This window comes from Perna viridis, chromosome 2 (genome assembly GCF_037379345.1).
Source record: "Perna viridis isolate PV_CMFRI_1.1 ecotype Kerala chromosome 2, ASM3737934v1, whole genome shotgun sequence".
Classification (NCBI taxonomy): domain Eukaryota; kingdom Metazoa; phylum Mollusca; class Bivalvia; order Mytilida; family Mytilidae; genus Perna; species Perna viridis.
The window spans coordinates 31,066,327-31,081,096 of NC_142446.1; the positions used below are offsets into that span (position 1 = coordinate 31,066,327).

The 14,770-nt window shown below is 35.4% G+C and overlaps 2 protein-coding genes across 3 annotated transcripts; both read left to right on the plus strand.

The window, feature by feature from the left end:
• The first annotated feature begins 1,123 nt into the window (after nt 1-1,123).
• LOC148624617 (core alpha-(1,3)-fucosyltransferase-like) lies at nt 1,124-2,791 on the plus strand. Its single transcript, XM_088567364.1, has one exon. The coding sequence runs from the start codon at nt 1,315-1,317 to the stop codon at nt 2,173-2,175; it is 861 nt and encodes a 286-aa protein (XP_088423490.1). The 5' UTR covers nt 1,124-1,314; the 3' UTR covers nt 2,176-2,791.
• A 4,100-nt stretch (nt 2,792-6,891) lies between these two features.
• On the plus strand, nt 6,892-14,442 carry LOC148624618 (core alpha-(1,3)-fucosyltransferase-like). 2 transcript variants are annotated; one of them, XM_088567363.1, is made up of 2 exons: nt 6,892-7,875; nt 12,553-14,442. In XM_088567363.1, the coding sequence occupies exons 1-2, from the start codon at nt 7,145-7,147 to the stop codon at nt 12,875-12,877; spliced, it is 1,056 nt and encodes a 351-aa protein (XP_088423489.1). In that variant the 5' UTR covers nt 6,892-7,144; the 3' UTR covers nt 12,878-14,442. The 2 variants fall into 2 exon arrangements, with proteins under 2 accessions (XP_088423489.1, XP_088423488.1); XM_088567362.1 differs by having other exon boundaries at nt 6,900-8,064.
• Nucleotides 14,443-14,770: the final 328 nt, after the last annotated feature.

Sequence of the window (14,770 nt, forward strand, 5' to 3'; positions counted from 1 at the left end):
ATACATCAATATAAGTATTATTACTCCGATAGTTCCACGAGCAACCAAAAAATTGGACTTTATATATAGTAGTTAACACATGTAGACAGATAGAAATAGGGCTCAAGAAATAATTTATGGTCACAATGCAAGGCTCAAAGTCTCAAATCTAAGCGCTTAAAGATTTGAGGTTAATCTACAGAAATTACAAACAAAAGTTTTCAGATAACACAAAATGATGATTTAATTTTTTCATATCTTTTAGAATGAAATAATTTACCACATTACTTTAATTTTCTTTAGGGGTTTATTTCAGTAAATGTATGTCAGTAAAATAAATCCTTTCAACTGTCAGGTATTTAAAGGACATGCTTTAGTCCTCACCGTCTACTACACCCATATATATTGTCTATCAAAATTTTTGCCTATGTTACATTTTGATGTGTTTAGTTTTTGCACTTTTCAGAGAGGTAATAAATTAACCAAAATAAAACTACCACCAAAATATCCCAATTTACGGTGGTCTGAAATCATCTATAGGCTTCTTCTTGCGACTGGAAGGAGGGCATGTTCACTTCAGTATGCTATAAACCGCGAGTATGACAAAACAAAACAAACCATCTGTTAAAATTATACATACAAAATCTTCCGACAGAATTAAGTAATAAATGCACTTGCTATCCATTTATGCTGCATTATTTTATCCCAAGAGATCGACCCAAAGAAAAATGCAGAGAGAGAAAGGGAGGGGGGGACAAAAACGGTACGGATAAGCTGTCGTATAAAAAAATCATTGAAACAACATTTCAATTATTTATATTCTGATTACTGTATATAGACCATTTCCATTTCATCTTTCAATAAATATCTAAACAATATAGCAACTGCAGTTAATTTGTGTTTATGTCCCAAATTCTTTGTATAATACATTTTCTGCATTTCTATATAAAAAAAATGATACTCCTGTGTCATTAATTTGGAAACATTTACTCTCTCTAAACAGGCTAGTCTAGTGAGACTCCATTTGATAATGATATTGGGAAATGAAAATGAAATTAGTCTAAACAATTTTATTGAACCGGATGTCTAATATTTCAACCCCCGTTTATTGGTAATCACGAAACCTTTTATTCAATAGAAAGTAGTTTGATTTGACAAACATCGAATGAAATGAATGAGTCAAACAATCACTCTTCACCTTCAAGTTTATGGATTATCATAAAAGGTAAACACCAACTTTAATGACAGTAAACTATTTATGTCAACTTCCTGTCTGTATTGATATCAACAAAACGATGCGAATTGATAAGTGCATGTAATCATTTCCTACTCATCATGCAATTGCTGCATTTGTACACTGTTATTTTTTTGTGTATTTTTGACAGAGAATCTATTTTGGGGGATAAACATTGCTTTTATAAACGCAAAGAGAAGGAATGCAGTCAAAAACAATCACCAAACTCGGGACAGGATACAATTTGGAACACTAACAACGGTGATAGAATTCTTGAACAAATTTCCCGCGGGGAACTTTTAGCAACAGCGCAAGTAAGGATGCAAAACATTTGGCTTGAATGGGCACCATCAGTTTGGAACTTAAAGGCTGGGGTAGAGACCTTCCAAGAGTGTTCTGTATCAAACTGTAACATTGTACAACGAAGCGACGAAGACGATGTTCTAATCGACGCGCGTTTATTTACACAGAGTGTAACATTTTTACAATTGCCATATTTAGAATCCTTGAACAAAACGTCAACAGAAATTTGGATTATCCACGCCTTGGAGAGTCCAACAGCACCGTTCACTTTTCATGGTCTTGAGAACATCTTCAACTGGACGGCTACTTATCGAAGTGACTCGACTCTTTCTGTACCATATGCAAAATGGGTTCCACATGACAAAGAAGGACATATTTCTACCCCAGACATAAACTATGCTGTGAACAAAACAAAACTTGTAGCAATATTTGTGTCGAACTGTGATACATCAAACAATAGACACGAATATGTCGAGGAATTATCAAAATATATTCGAGTAGATATTTATGGCGAATGTGGTAATTTGAAATGTCTCAAATCTGAAAATGACAAGTGTTTTAATGTGTTGAAGCGGGACTACAAGTTCTATTTGGCTTTTGAGAATAGCAACTGTCGAGATTATATCACTGAGAAATTTTACGTTAACGCTTTAGGGTAAGTGGTACATGCACTTATGTAACATGGTATTTGAAGTAGAGGATCAACAGATTACGTACTAAGGCCGCGCAATGTTAATTCATATTTATCATGACAGACGTGTTTTTTTTTTCAAAGAAAACGACGAGGAATTTATTTTATTTTTGTGTTGTCCCAAAAAGTGACGAGATAACTTTTTACACAAAACCAAGTGATGAGGGAAGATATTTTTTTGTTTTTATTTTGTTGATTTCATAATAAAAAGGGGACTCGAATGTACCTAAATGGGCAAACTGATTGAAATACGCAATATGTGCCAAGTCTTTTGTAGAGAGTAGCGTAGAATATTTCATATTTTGATTGAGATTGTCCAAAAGAAAGCAGATATGGTCAGAGTTAAGTTTGCACTGCCTTAGCTTGTAATACTTTAATTGCATGTACTACGTTATAAGAATCACGCAGGATTTTTTGTTTCTTCATCCACACTATTTATGCGTAGGCTTTAATTTTTAATAGACATTTTTTACTAAAAATGACCTGAAGAATTTCTCGAACAGTTTCATACAGAGGAAAAAAAAAACTATCACTTCTTATGAAGTGCATGGGTTCGACTTGTTCCAATAAAATCTTTTGCAAAACTAATACATGTGTCCCCTGTTTTGTTGTTTCTGTCTGGTCCCAAAAACTTTTGCAAAGCTAATACATGTGTTCCTCCATTTCGTCGTTCTGTCTGATTATTACAGTCTTATGTACATGTTACAAACATTGGTTGTTGCCGGGGGACTAAATGTCGCATTCCTGGATCGTCAATTTAACTATAAATTTTAGTTTTATTTTTAGTATTTATGTTTGATGCGGTCAACTGTCGCACAGTGATATGCTCACAATCACACTGTAAACAAAGATCGGAATACAATCTTCAACAGTGATTGACAACATCAGCAGAACGTTCGAGGTTCAATGAAATGATAGAAATTTAAGGAGTAAAAATATAAATTGTGTCTCCAGGAAATAAGACGTACAATGATAATGCATCTGTCATGCACCGTTCATAAACATCTCCATCCATGCATTTATCACCCATCGTAAGACAACGAATATTTTCATGTCAAATTCAACATATGTAAAAGAATAATAATAAAATAAACACAATTCCTGTTTCTAGTATCTAGCTTAAGCATATGACAACTTTGATGATGGATTTGCAGGACAATACGGTTTTTATATATGACTTTCAACAATTACGCAAATAAATTGTGCCATGTAATGCTAAACCATGTCCGTTATATTCAGCATATTTGGAAATAGAAACAAACGGCACTCTGATAATGCAAGAATCTTGTCGATGACAGATTGATTGCTTTATAAATATTCTCTTCTATTCTGCTTCATGCTAATTCAAAGGTTTCCCTGATCAACTCACATCGATTCTATGGCTTTTATTGCTGTCAAATAAAAGTTAACAGTCACTATTGTCATTCAGATTTTCCTTTACTTTGTCTTTAAGTGGTTTATAAGCTACGTCTGAAGGATAGGCTAAGCATTTCTTTTTATTGTTATACTTTAGAATCATGCTCAAGAATATTTCTTTTCAATTAATGTATTTCATCACAACTGTGGTAGCAGAAACAAGAACGAATGCAAGAAAAAGGGGGTAATGTTGATTACCGGTATTATGCGTTTCTTTTAATTGATATGCATTTATTTGTATGTATAGTTGTAACAGTTACATGCACATGACTGATTTTTGAAGATTTGAATAGACAATAATTTAATTAGAAAACCAATATATTAGTAAATAATCTGTATTTGATGCTCTATTATACAGAAATATCCGACCTTATGCGATGTCTGAATACTGATTTTTTTTCTTTTGAGTTTTTCTTTTGGTTAAACATGGTGTTTTCAAAATCGTGTTGTATCTAGTGAAGGTTACAACAACAAAAGGAGAGGGACTATTTGTTCCAGAGAGATAGAGAGAGATGAATGAGCCAAATTTTATACTTAAAGGTGACAAAATAAAAACGAAACAAACAAGTTCCTTCCCACCTACCTTAGCAGGGCTATGGGCTTGAAGTTTATATTGGTGTTGTTAAATTTCAATTTATTTATAAATAGTTAAAAATTTTAATTAAAACCATTTATACAATTTAAACGAAGTGTCTTTTGTGTTTGTTGTCTAAACAATTTATGCTGATACTTATAGCTCAGGATATGCGTAGCATACTTTTGCTGCCAGTTTCTGATACCGCACAGTAGCACAATTTCCTTCCTTGATTTATGTCGGATTTAATATGTGGTGTTGCCCACATCTATCATTTTGTTCTCCTCTTGTGACGTGTCTCAGCCTGTAGACTGTACATATCATCGTCAATGCTTCGCCAAAACAGTCAGTTTCAATAATAGAGGTCAAGTTATATCATATAAGATAGTATTCACGTGAATGTGGCACAATTTAATTAAAATATATGGCGCAATTACTACTGTATGAGAATATATGATTCCAATGGCCCGTATGTGGGTGACTGCATCCAGAAGTCTTCACAAATAAAGTACTGAAACCTTTCAATAGGCTTAACACCCGTTCAAAGGTTAATAAGTGATTACAGAAAAAAATCATAACAACTACATTGGAGTTAGGAAGAAGAAGCCCTTCACATGGAAGAAGCATTAAGCCGAAAGGAAACCATCGGACTGAGGCTGCAACATGGAACGTACGATCCATGTACTGGCAAATTACGAACTATTGCTAGGGAAATGAAATAGCTAGTTGAATATTAGGCATTGCTGAAGCAAGATGGATAGACACACGGCAGGTACATTTATCATCTGTAGAGACTATCCTTATCTCAGGACATGTGAAGGAGAATCTATGCAATTCATTCAGATAGAGTAGCAATTAATGATATCAAAGGAAACACAGAATACACTAATTGGCTAGGAACCAGTGAGCCCAAGAAAAATAACATCAAAATTCGAAACCACACACAAGTGCATATCACTTAACATCATTCAATGTTATGCTCCCACCAACGACGCAGATGATGATACAAAAGAAGAGTTCGATCACCGAAAATGTAGTGCAAGAGACATCACCGTCGTCATGAGAGGTATGAATGCAAAGGAAGGAACAGATAACACCGGCTTTGAAGAAATAATGAGAACAAAAGGTGTATGTAATATAAACGAGAATGGAGATTTGTGCCACATACAACCTGGTAATTGGAAGACCATCTTTCCAAAAAGTACTGTCATCTAGCTTCATTGGTTTCTCCAGATATGAGAACAGAGAACCAAATAGATCATGTACGTATCTCCAAGAAGTTCAGAAGCTGCCTTCAATATGTTAGATTTAAGAGAGGTGCAAACGCAGCATCAGTTCACAATTAACTTGTTGCCAACATAAAACCGAAGTTGAAGAAACATGAAAACACGGGACAAACGTTCAAACGATATGACGTTTAGAAACTGAAAAACAAAGACAAACAGGCAGAATCACAAGAAAGCCCAAAGTTCTTAAGGTAAATACAAACAGTCATACCAGTTTTAAAGAAAAAGCAACCCCTCTTGAAGAAGTCGAATCCTTCACACATTTTGACAGTGTCATGGACGGTCTAGGAGGCTCTGAAAAAGACATCAAAAGTAGAACAGGAAAAGCAATAACAGCCTTTAGAAACGTGACAACTATTTGGAGATCATGCAATATCGCATTAATTAAAAAAATGCGATTGTTCAACTCCAATATTAAGACCATTCTATTATATGGCTGCGAGCCTTGAAAAGGCACAAAATACAAATACTAAAGATTAGATTGCCCGAGAAAATTGCATATTTAGATCTATGGGAGAAGGCCAAACAACCTCCTAAAGAGTCAGAATTGAAGAAGCGGAAATGGCGCTGGATAGGTTACAACTTACCAATTCCAACAAACTTCATCACTAGACAAGCGTTGCAATGGAACCCTCAAAGAAAGAGCAAAGTAGGAAGGCCAAGAAACACAGAAGAAATGGAAGCAGAGGGATACAAGCGGCAAGATATGGTCAGATTGGCACAGAACAAAACTAGATGGAGGAATGTTGTTGTTGGCCTATGTACCACATACGTACCAAAGGCTTAAGCAAGTAAGCACATGTAATTGAAAAGGCAGTGCATCTGCATGGTTAAATCCTATAAACGTAGGATCGACTCGCAAATCGTCCAGGCGCGGATCAAGAAGTTTTAGAAAGGGACTCAGAAAAAAGGAGAGATACCAGGCTATTATTCATAAATTTTTGCCCAAAAATGCACAAAATCAAAACAATTTTCCAACATAAAGAAGGGTTCAACCGCCATACCCCGCCCCTTAATTGGATCCACCGATATCTTAACTTATAAATGCTTTGTATTTGTAAAGTGTGATATTTAATATGTTTAATGTAGAGTTATTAATTACGTACGCAATTTTGAATAATTTTCTGTGAAATTCATAAAAGAACAAAACATCGAATGCTAGTAGGTCATATCCTGGACCACGCAAGTATGCAGAATACTTGAAATTTATTAAAATTTACATTGTCTCTAAGCAAAAAATGCAGTAGGTAAATGAATTTTGTTGTCAACACGGCGGGAACCTATTGCACCATAAATATTTGCTAGAGGAAATTGTTCGAAAATAATGATAAAACCACAGTAGGCGACAGGTTGTTACAATAAATGCAATTTATTCGATTTTTGGTATTTGTTGACGAGATGTCTTTATTCGGACTAATGAAAATCTAATTTCTTTTTATGACCAAATTATATGGAATATCAGCCAGATCGATGTGGATAGCGCAATGGAACAAATTACTAAAAATGTGCTGCATGTGTCGATAATAAAAGGACATATTTAGAACGTTTTATCTATTTAAAAGTCTTCAACCTCGATATTATAATATCTTTAAATTTTATCAGTACGAGGTTTTTATCAGCACACCTGAGTTAGTATAGTATGTAGTGTAAACAGACCGAACATGGAAAGGCTTTATAGGGATTTTATGCTAATAATTTTGACTTTCTTTGCTGTTACTATAGTGATAAATTTCGCGCCATATACTGTGATGTCTCGTGCGCCACAGGATGTTGGTATGCAGTGTAATGTCAAACGTACAGCGGAACAAATACCCGATACACACGAAAACAAAGAAGTGCATAAGAAAGAAGTGACAAAGTTAAATAACTTGCCAGATATTTACAATACTGAAAAGGGGGATAGGATTATCGAACAGATTACTTTCGTCCCTCGAGGCGAAAGTAAGGAAACTAAGTATATCTATTTGCCCGACATTGGAAGTTTTGGGATTGATGAGGGACGAAATGTGTTCGAATCAAGTTTATGCAAGGTCAAAAGTTGTGCAGTTACTTCAACTATTCGAGAAGGTGTTCGCTACGATGCTAGAATAGGGTACCAACAAATTTATCAGGGTGATATTAAAACAATGGAAAACGAATTAAACAGACACCCAGACCAAATCTGGATCTACTATAATTTAGAAAGTCCTGTTGTTTCCCCGGACTATTTTATGATCGGGAACGTATTCAATTGGACAGCTACCTACCGCTCCGATTCGACAATAGTAGCTCCCTATGAGCGATGGCACGCCACTGATAATTCAATAGTTCTGTCTCGAAATTATGCATATGGGAAAACTAAAAAGGTTGCAATTTTTGTTTCAAACTGTGACACGACTAACCAAAGACTTAAGTACGTTGAAGAGTTATCTAAATATATTGACGTGCATATATATGGTGGGTGTGGGAATTACACATGTGGCAGAGAAAGAGAGCAAGAGTGTTTTAGTATGCTGAAAAAAGAATATAAGTTTTATTTAGCGTTTGAAAATGCTAATTGCCGAGATTATATTACAGAAAAATTCTTCCGGAATGCTTTAATGTAAGTTTTGGAAATGCGGTCATCTCGGGAGTACCACTGATACATTATGTACTAAAATAAACAAATAATATCAGATCATTGATAAAAAAATTATGTAGGTGATTTTGCATAGTGGTGGAAGCATGAGAAAGCACGTTTTTCGTGCTAAGTAAGTATACTCCGCGGTGGTTATAAAATATTTCTGCTGTCCTCGTAACATAAGATATCTAAAGTCTTTTTGTTATCAGCTTAAATAATCATTTCCACCTTGCTCAGTTTACCTGTAACACGTACTAAATATACTGTCATTGATAGATATCGTAGCCCGCAAAACACGTGAAAGATCATTAAGTTGAAAATAAAACATCTTCTATAAATCCCTACATATTGGCTAACGTTAGATGAGCTTTTGTCACAATTTATCTTCGTTTTTTTTTGTTTTTTTTTTTTTCGGAGGTTATAAGGTCCTTATATGCTTTTTATGCAATTTCCAAATGACGTGCAGCTCGATACCCCTGAGCTATAGACCAAATATGAACATAAAGACGGTTATCAAATCTATGTGAACGCATATTTGATACAAAGATCTACAGTTGCAGTTATCTTAATTTAGAACTTAAAGGTAGATTAAGTGTGGTGTCATTTCGCATTCACAAAAATGGTATATTAAATTCTCCATGCTTTCACATTGTAAGAAAAGTAATTATTTCACGGAATAATTTAAATGAGGATTCGAGCGTGACTCTGACAGTAATAGCAACTGACAAGCTCTGACGTACATTGCTTCGATAAATTTTGATGACAGGCACATGTTAAGTTGAACAGTATCAGACGTGGATCCATGCAGATTTTGAAAAGGGGGCTCTAGAAATAAGGGATCCAGGCTATTATTTGCTCATCTTTTGGCCCAAATTATTTAACCCAAAAAAATTAAATTGTATAAAATTGTGAAAGGAAAGGATCTATTTACATGTACCTCCACCTTACTTGATATACCAATGACCACAAAGATACTTCGCATAATTATCGTATCCACCCCAAAGAAATTGAGATAAAGGAAACCGCAGATACTGTGAAGTCAGCCTCATATCTTGACTTATACACGTGAGAGATCTATGGAAAAGAAATGCTATTGACCAAACTATACGGCAAACGCAATGAATTTTCGTTCCGTGTTGTCAACTTTTATTTCATTGGTGGCAGCTTCCCTTCAGCACCTACGTATGGAGTTTTCATATCACAACTATTATACGTTATGCCGGAGTAACTACCTCGCTAGATTTCTTACAATTAGGCCTCTGAAACATTGGTTATTTTGCTCTAAGATTATGCTCGTGAATCGATCTGCACAATGAAAACCGATTTGTACACATTGTCATAGTTTTCCTTTCCTTTTTTTCTCTACTCAGGATTTGAATTTTGATGAGCAACTCCGTGGGTGTTTCTAGAAAAGCCGAGGACGCTTACCCTAATGGTGCACTTGGTCCATGCTTCCAGGTTTTAGTTTCTTATTAACTTTTGTTTCTTTGTTGTTTCATTTTTTGTTGTTGTGTGTGTCTTATTTGTTTTCCCTGTGTAGTCTTTACCCCTGGATTGCATTCTTATGATTTCCACTAGTACCTTGGTTCCCTTGATTACTTTTATACATTTTTAACCGTTAGTCTAAGACCCCAACTATTTTTACCAAGGGGGTAGGGGTTGGATTTTTTACCAATGTAATAAGTATTTTTTAGTTTAAATAGTGCCAAATAATATGTGGGTAGTGTTGATAAGTACTTTGCATTAATGGATGTGTATTTGTTTTTACAAGACTAGAAAATACATATTCCATAAAATATGAAAATCTACCAAGACAGAAAATCCCACTTTACCGCTCTGTAATTAAATAGTTGGTGATTTATGTATACATCATTTGAAAAGTAGATAAGCATTTCTTATCAGACCAATATTAATAAAGGTTCTTACCACGTCAATTTATAGGACGCACACATTCATCAGAGTGTTAATATTATAACTTTTTACGCTTTGAAAAATGTTCATACTTTGCTTGCTTCTTTATTTTTTCAAAAATGTGTAAAAGTGTGATGTTATATTGAGAAGTATATATTGTATACAAGCGTTTCAGAAGATTTCCGTCATTAATTTAATATAATGAACATATTGACAAATTGTATGTATGTATGTATGTATGTATATGCGTACCAGATTTTGACTTGGGAAGAACTTTAAGCTACTACAGCATAATCCGGGACGAATGATCGAACAATGGAAAGTTATGAATTGTTTGTGATGACTTGCAGATTTTCTAAAAGCTGTTATGCTTTTTCACGGTGTGGGTTAAAACATAAGGCATTTAAAATTAATTATTTTTATTTACTTTAAAATTTATTAAATTAGATTATGATAACTATATTACTAGTAATAATATGTTGACATTTTTATCTACGTTAATCATCAATTTTTAATTATTTTTTTTTTGTGGGGGAGGGGGATGTATATATATACACTTCTTTTATGTATTATATACTTGGTGTGGCTGTATTTGTATACTGTTACAGATCATGTGCTAATGTTCGCTCTAGATTTACTTAAGAGGAAGTATCACTCGGTTAACGAAAGCTATATTTTATAAAGCCAAGTTGGCCGAGTGGTCTAGAGCGTTGGACTTAGTGCAGGCGGTGTTGCCATAGATGTCGGAGAATAATCAAGGGAACGAAGGTTATAGCCGTAATCAAAAGAATGTAATCCAGGGACAAAGACCAGACATGGAAAACAGACATACACAACAAAGAACATAAAGTAACTAAAATCTTGGGAATCACGAGATATTTTGGACCCCCCCCCCCTTACTGACTGCCTACTAAATTTACTCACTTTTAGTTTTGAAGTGAACAACTTCACTTTCAACGACGAACACTACCTCCAAATCAATGGTACAGCTATGGGGGAAAATGGCTCCTTCGTATGCTAACATCTTCATGGGTAAATTAGAAAATCAAATAATATCAACATCTTTATCGAAACCCCTTTCTTGGTTTCGATTCATCGATGATGTTGACATGAAATGGACTGAGTCTAAACAAATTTAGACAATTTTATTACACCTGCCAACAACGCTCGTATATCAATCAAATTCACCCATGAAATTTCTGACACTAAAATCACATTCCTGAATACTACAACGTCTGTAAGAGACGGTAAAATGTCAATGGATCTTCACAGCCAACCAACTGATAGTCACCAATACTTGTCTCTCAGTAGTTGTCATCCCAAACATTGTACTAAAAGCATACCACACAGCAGGCACTTCGAATTCGGTGCATTTGCTCATCTGACGATACCAACAACAAACGTCTGGATGAACTCCGTGGTCATTTGTTATCGCATGGCTACAAATCAACAGATGTAGATCGGGGATTTGAACGTGCTAACAATATCAACCGTAATGATCTCCTCGAGTACAAATCTAAGAAAAAGGATAAAAGGATTCCTTTTGTGCTTATTACCATCCAGCCTTTGGGAAACTCTCGCAGCCACTTCATTCGAATTGGGAAGCCATTCAAAACACCCTAAGCTCTCCAAGCTCTTTCCTGGGGCCCGGCCCTGGCATTCCGTAGACCCAGGAGTCTAAGAGATTCGATAGTAAGAGCAGAGATTTCATCTCAGCCGCAACAAAATACAACGGGCCAGTGTCGACCATGTGGAGATAAAAGATGTAAGACCTGTACCCAGATACTGCACACCAAAACGTTTAAAAGCTGCTACACTGTAAAGGAATTTGCCATTTTTTGCGACGTGGCTTGCAAAACCGTATACCTTCTCCAGTGCCGACGTGGTATGCAGTACGTTGGCGAAACAGAACAACCTTTCAACAGGCGCATGAATAGTCATCGCAGTGACTACAAATGTAAACCAGACCTCCCTCGAAGTCGCCATCTTAGATCTGCCGGACACACCCAGGAGGATCTCCACAACATTGTTGTTACGATCGTAGAACATAATAAAAACTGTTCAAAATCTAAAAGAATGTCTCGGGAAACTTTTTGGATGAAAAAATTACAAACAACTTCTCCAGGTGGAATACACGAGAAAAAAAAATCATTTTTAGGTATTGGTCTAAGGCTGGTACAGCACTACATGCCATACATCAATACGCCGTACAATATTATGAATGCCATAATAATAATAATAAAAAAAACATATATTAGTATTTTTTATTCATTTTGGAGTTGATGTAATTCTGTTACCTCTCACTTAAAATGAAACTATTAAGTGTATACAAACCTGAGGATAACTTATTTGTTGGTTGAATCTTTCTTGTTTTGTAAAAATGACCCCTGCCATCTTGGCCCCTTTTATTTTGAAAATGACCCCCTGTTTTGCTATCAAGGGACCACTGACCCCCTTTTTGCAATTTTCTGGAATGAACACTGTAGTCCTATAACATTTTTGAATGTTTATACGTGTATATCATAATGTTAAAACTTACAACTGTTCTTTTTATTTCAGGAACAATGTTTTGCCAGTTGTTATGGGAGCACATCCGGATGATTATAAAAGATCGGCACCGCATCACTCTTATATACATGTGGAAGATTTCGAATCTCCTAAAAAATTAGCAGAATATTTACATAGATTAGACACAAATGACTCTCTTTATAATTCATATTTTAAATGGAAAGGTACGGGGTCTTTTATAGACACGAAATTTTGGTGTAGACTTTGTGCAATGTTACACGATCCTGACAAACCTAATTTAGTAGTTAAAGAATTGGACAGATGGTGGCGCTCTGAGCGCGTTTGTTTACGTTCTGATCAAAAGTGGACGCGGTAACACATGCTTTCTTTATCATTAATACTCCAAAAAAACAGTATTATTGCACATTGGAATGATTTCCGTCGAACATCTACTGTGTGAAAAATAGAGCAGGCTTTTCTAATCACCTAACATGAACATTTATGACAGTTAAGAAAAAATTCATACATGAAAAGATTATGACACAAAGAGCTATATATGTTAAAATAGTTGAATTTGGTTTGTCATGAAAACCACAATGGATATGGTTGTTTTTCGATGACCGGTTTTTGACAAAGATAGAATGATAAGCCGTTCTTGATAAGGACCGAATGATAAGCTGTTCTTGACAAGTACAGAATAATAAACTTCTTGACAAGGACAGAATGATACTTATAACAAATGAAAAGATAATTAAAATTTCAAATTTTATTCATTCATATAAGAAAAAAGTACTACTATACAAAATCTTTCAAAATAGTCGATGCACATGCAAAAATTTACAAAATAAGTTCATGCCTTCATTCATATTTATTAATGCAAACAATGTTTAGGTGGCATTGTAAATTGCATAATTTTCCTGCTTTTGTTTGTTTCGCATTCTGTTTTTACCACAATATCCACATTTCAAAAAAAGCTCACCGTCAGTTTGCTTTAAAAAAATACTTGATGGAAATATATTATCGTAATTTTCGTTTGTGTTTCACTGTTAGCTTTACTTTCAAATTTCCTTACATTCTTCTATGAGGGGAGAAACCATGGATAGAACTGGGTCTATGGGGGAGAAACCATGGATAGGACTGGATATATGGGGAGAAACCATGGGTAGGACTGGGTCTGTGGGGGATAAACCATGGATAGGACTGGATCTATGGGGATAAACCATGGATAGGACTGGGTCTGTGGGGGAGAAACCATGGATAGGACTGGATCTATGGGGATAAACCATGGATAGGACTGGGTCTGTGGGGGAGAAACCATGCATAGGACTGGATCTATGGGGAGAAAGCATGAATAGGACTGCATCTTTAGGGAGAAATCATGGATAGGACTGGATCTTTAGGGAGAAACCATGGATAGAACTGGGTCTATGGGGATAAACCATGGATAGGACTGGGTCTATGGGGGAGAAACCATGGATAGGACTGGATCTATGGGGAGAAACCATGGATAGGACTGGGTCTGTGGGGGAGAAACCATGGATAGGACTGGATCTATGGGGAGAAACCATGAATAGGACTGCATCTTTAGGGAGAAATCATGGATAGGACTGGAACTGTGGTATATTTATAAGATACTATTGCATACTATCACATATTTATTTGGTGCCCATAAAGCTGAACATAAGGCTGATGCATGACTAAAAAGGCAGGGGCATGACATATATTGTGTTTGTGGACTGAACTCATTAAAAAGCAAAAGCATACCACTCATCTCAGACCTGGTCTGGAGGTCTGGAACATGTTCACCAAAGTTGTATGACGTTGCGTACGTTGTTGGTGTCACATTCAACTGAACCGGGGCTGGTTACGAAAACTTAAATGTTGATATTAGAATGTGGAGTTATCAAAGGCAATATAGATATTAAAATGTTCGAAAATGGTTGTTGTTTTAGGATTATAACCATAAATCTTTGAAAGATGCCATTAAATGTGGAGGGAAAGCACTATTCGATCACAAGAACGGCTTTTTTCATATGTGGACGGGTAACATTATGAAATGCTTGCTTCCCATTTCACCAATATATCAAAGTTGTTTCTTGGCGTATTTTGATAAAACAAACTTTTTTGGAAAGAGCAGTTAGTGCTGCTTTGATGTGGACATTGTAAAAAAGGAAAGAAATCGATTTGAAGACAAAATGTTAGACATTTTTTTTAAGTTATGTGAACAGCTTTTTTTAATCGGGACTTTCATTAACTATATTGACAATTT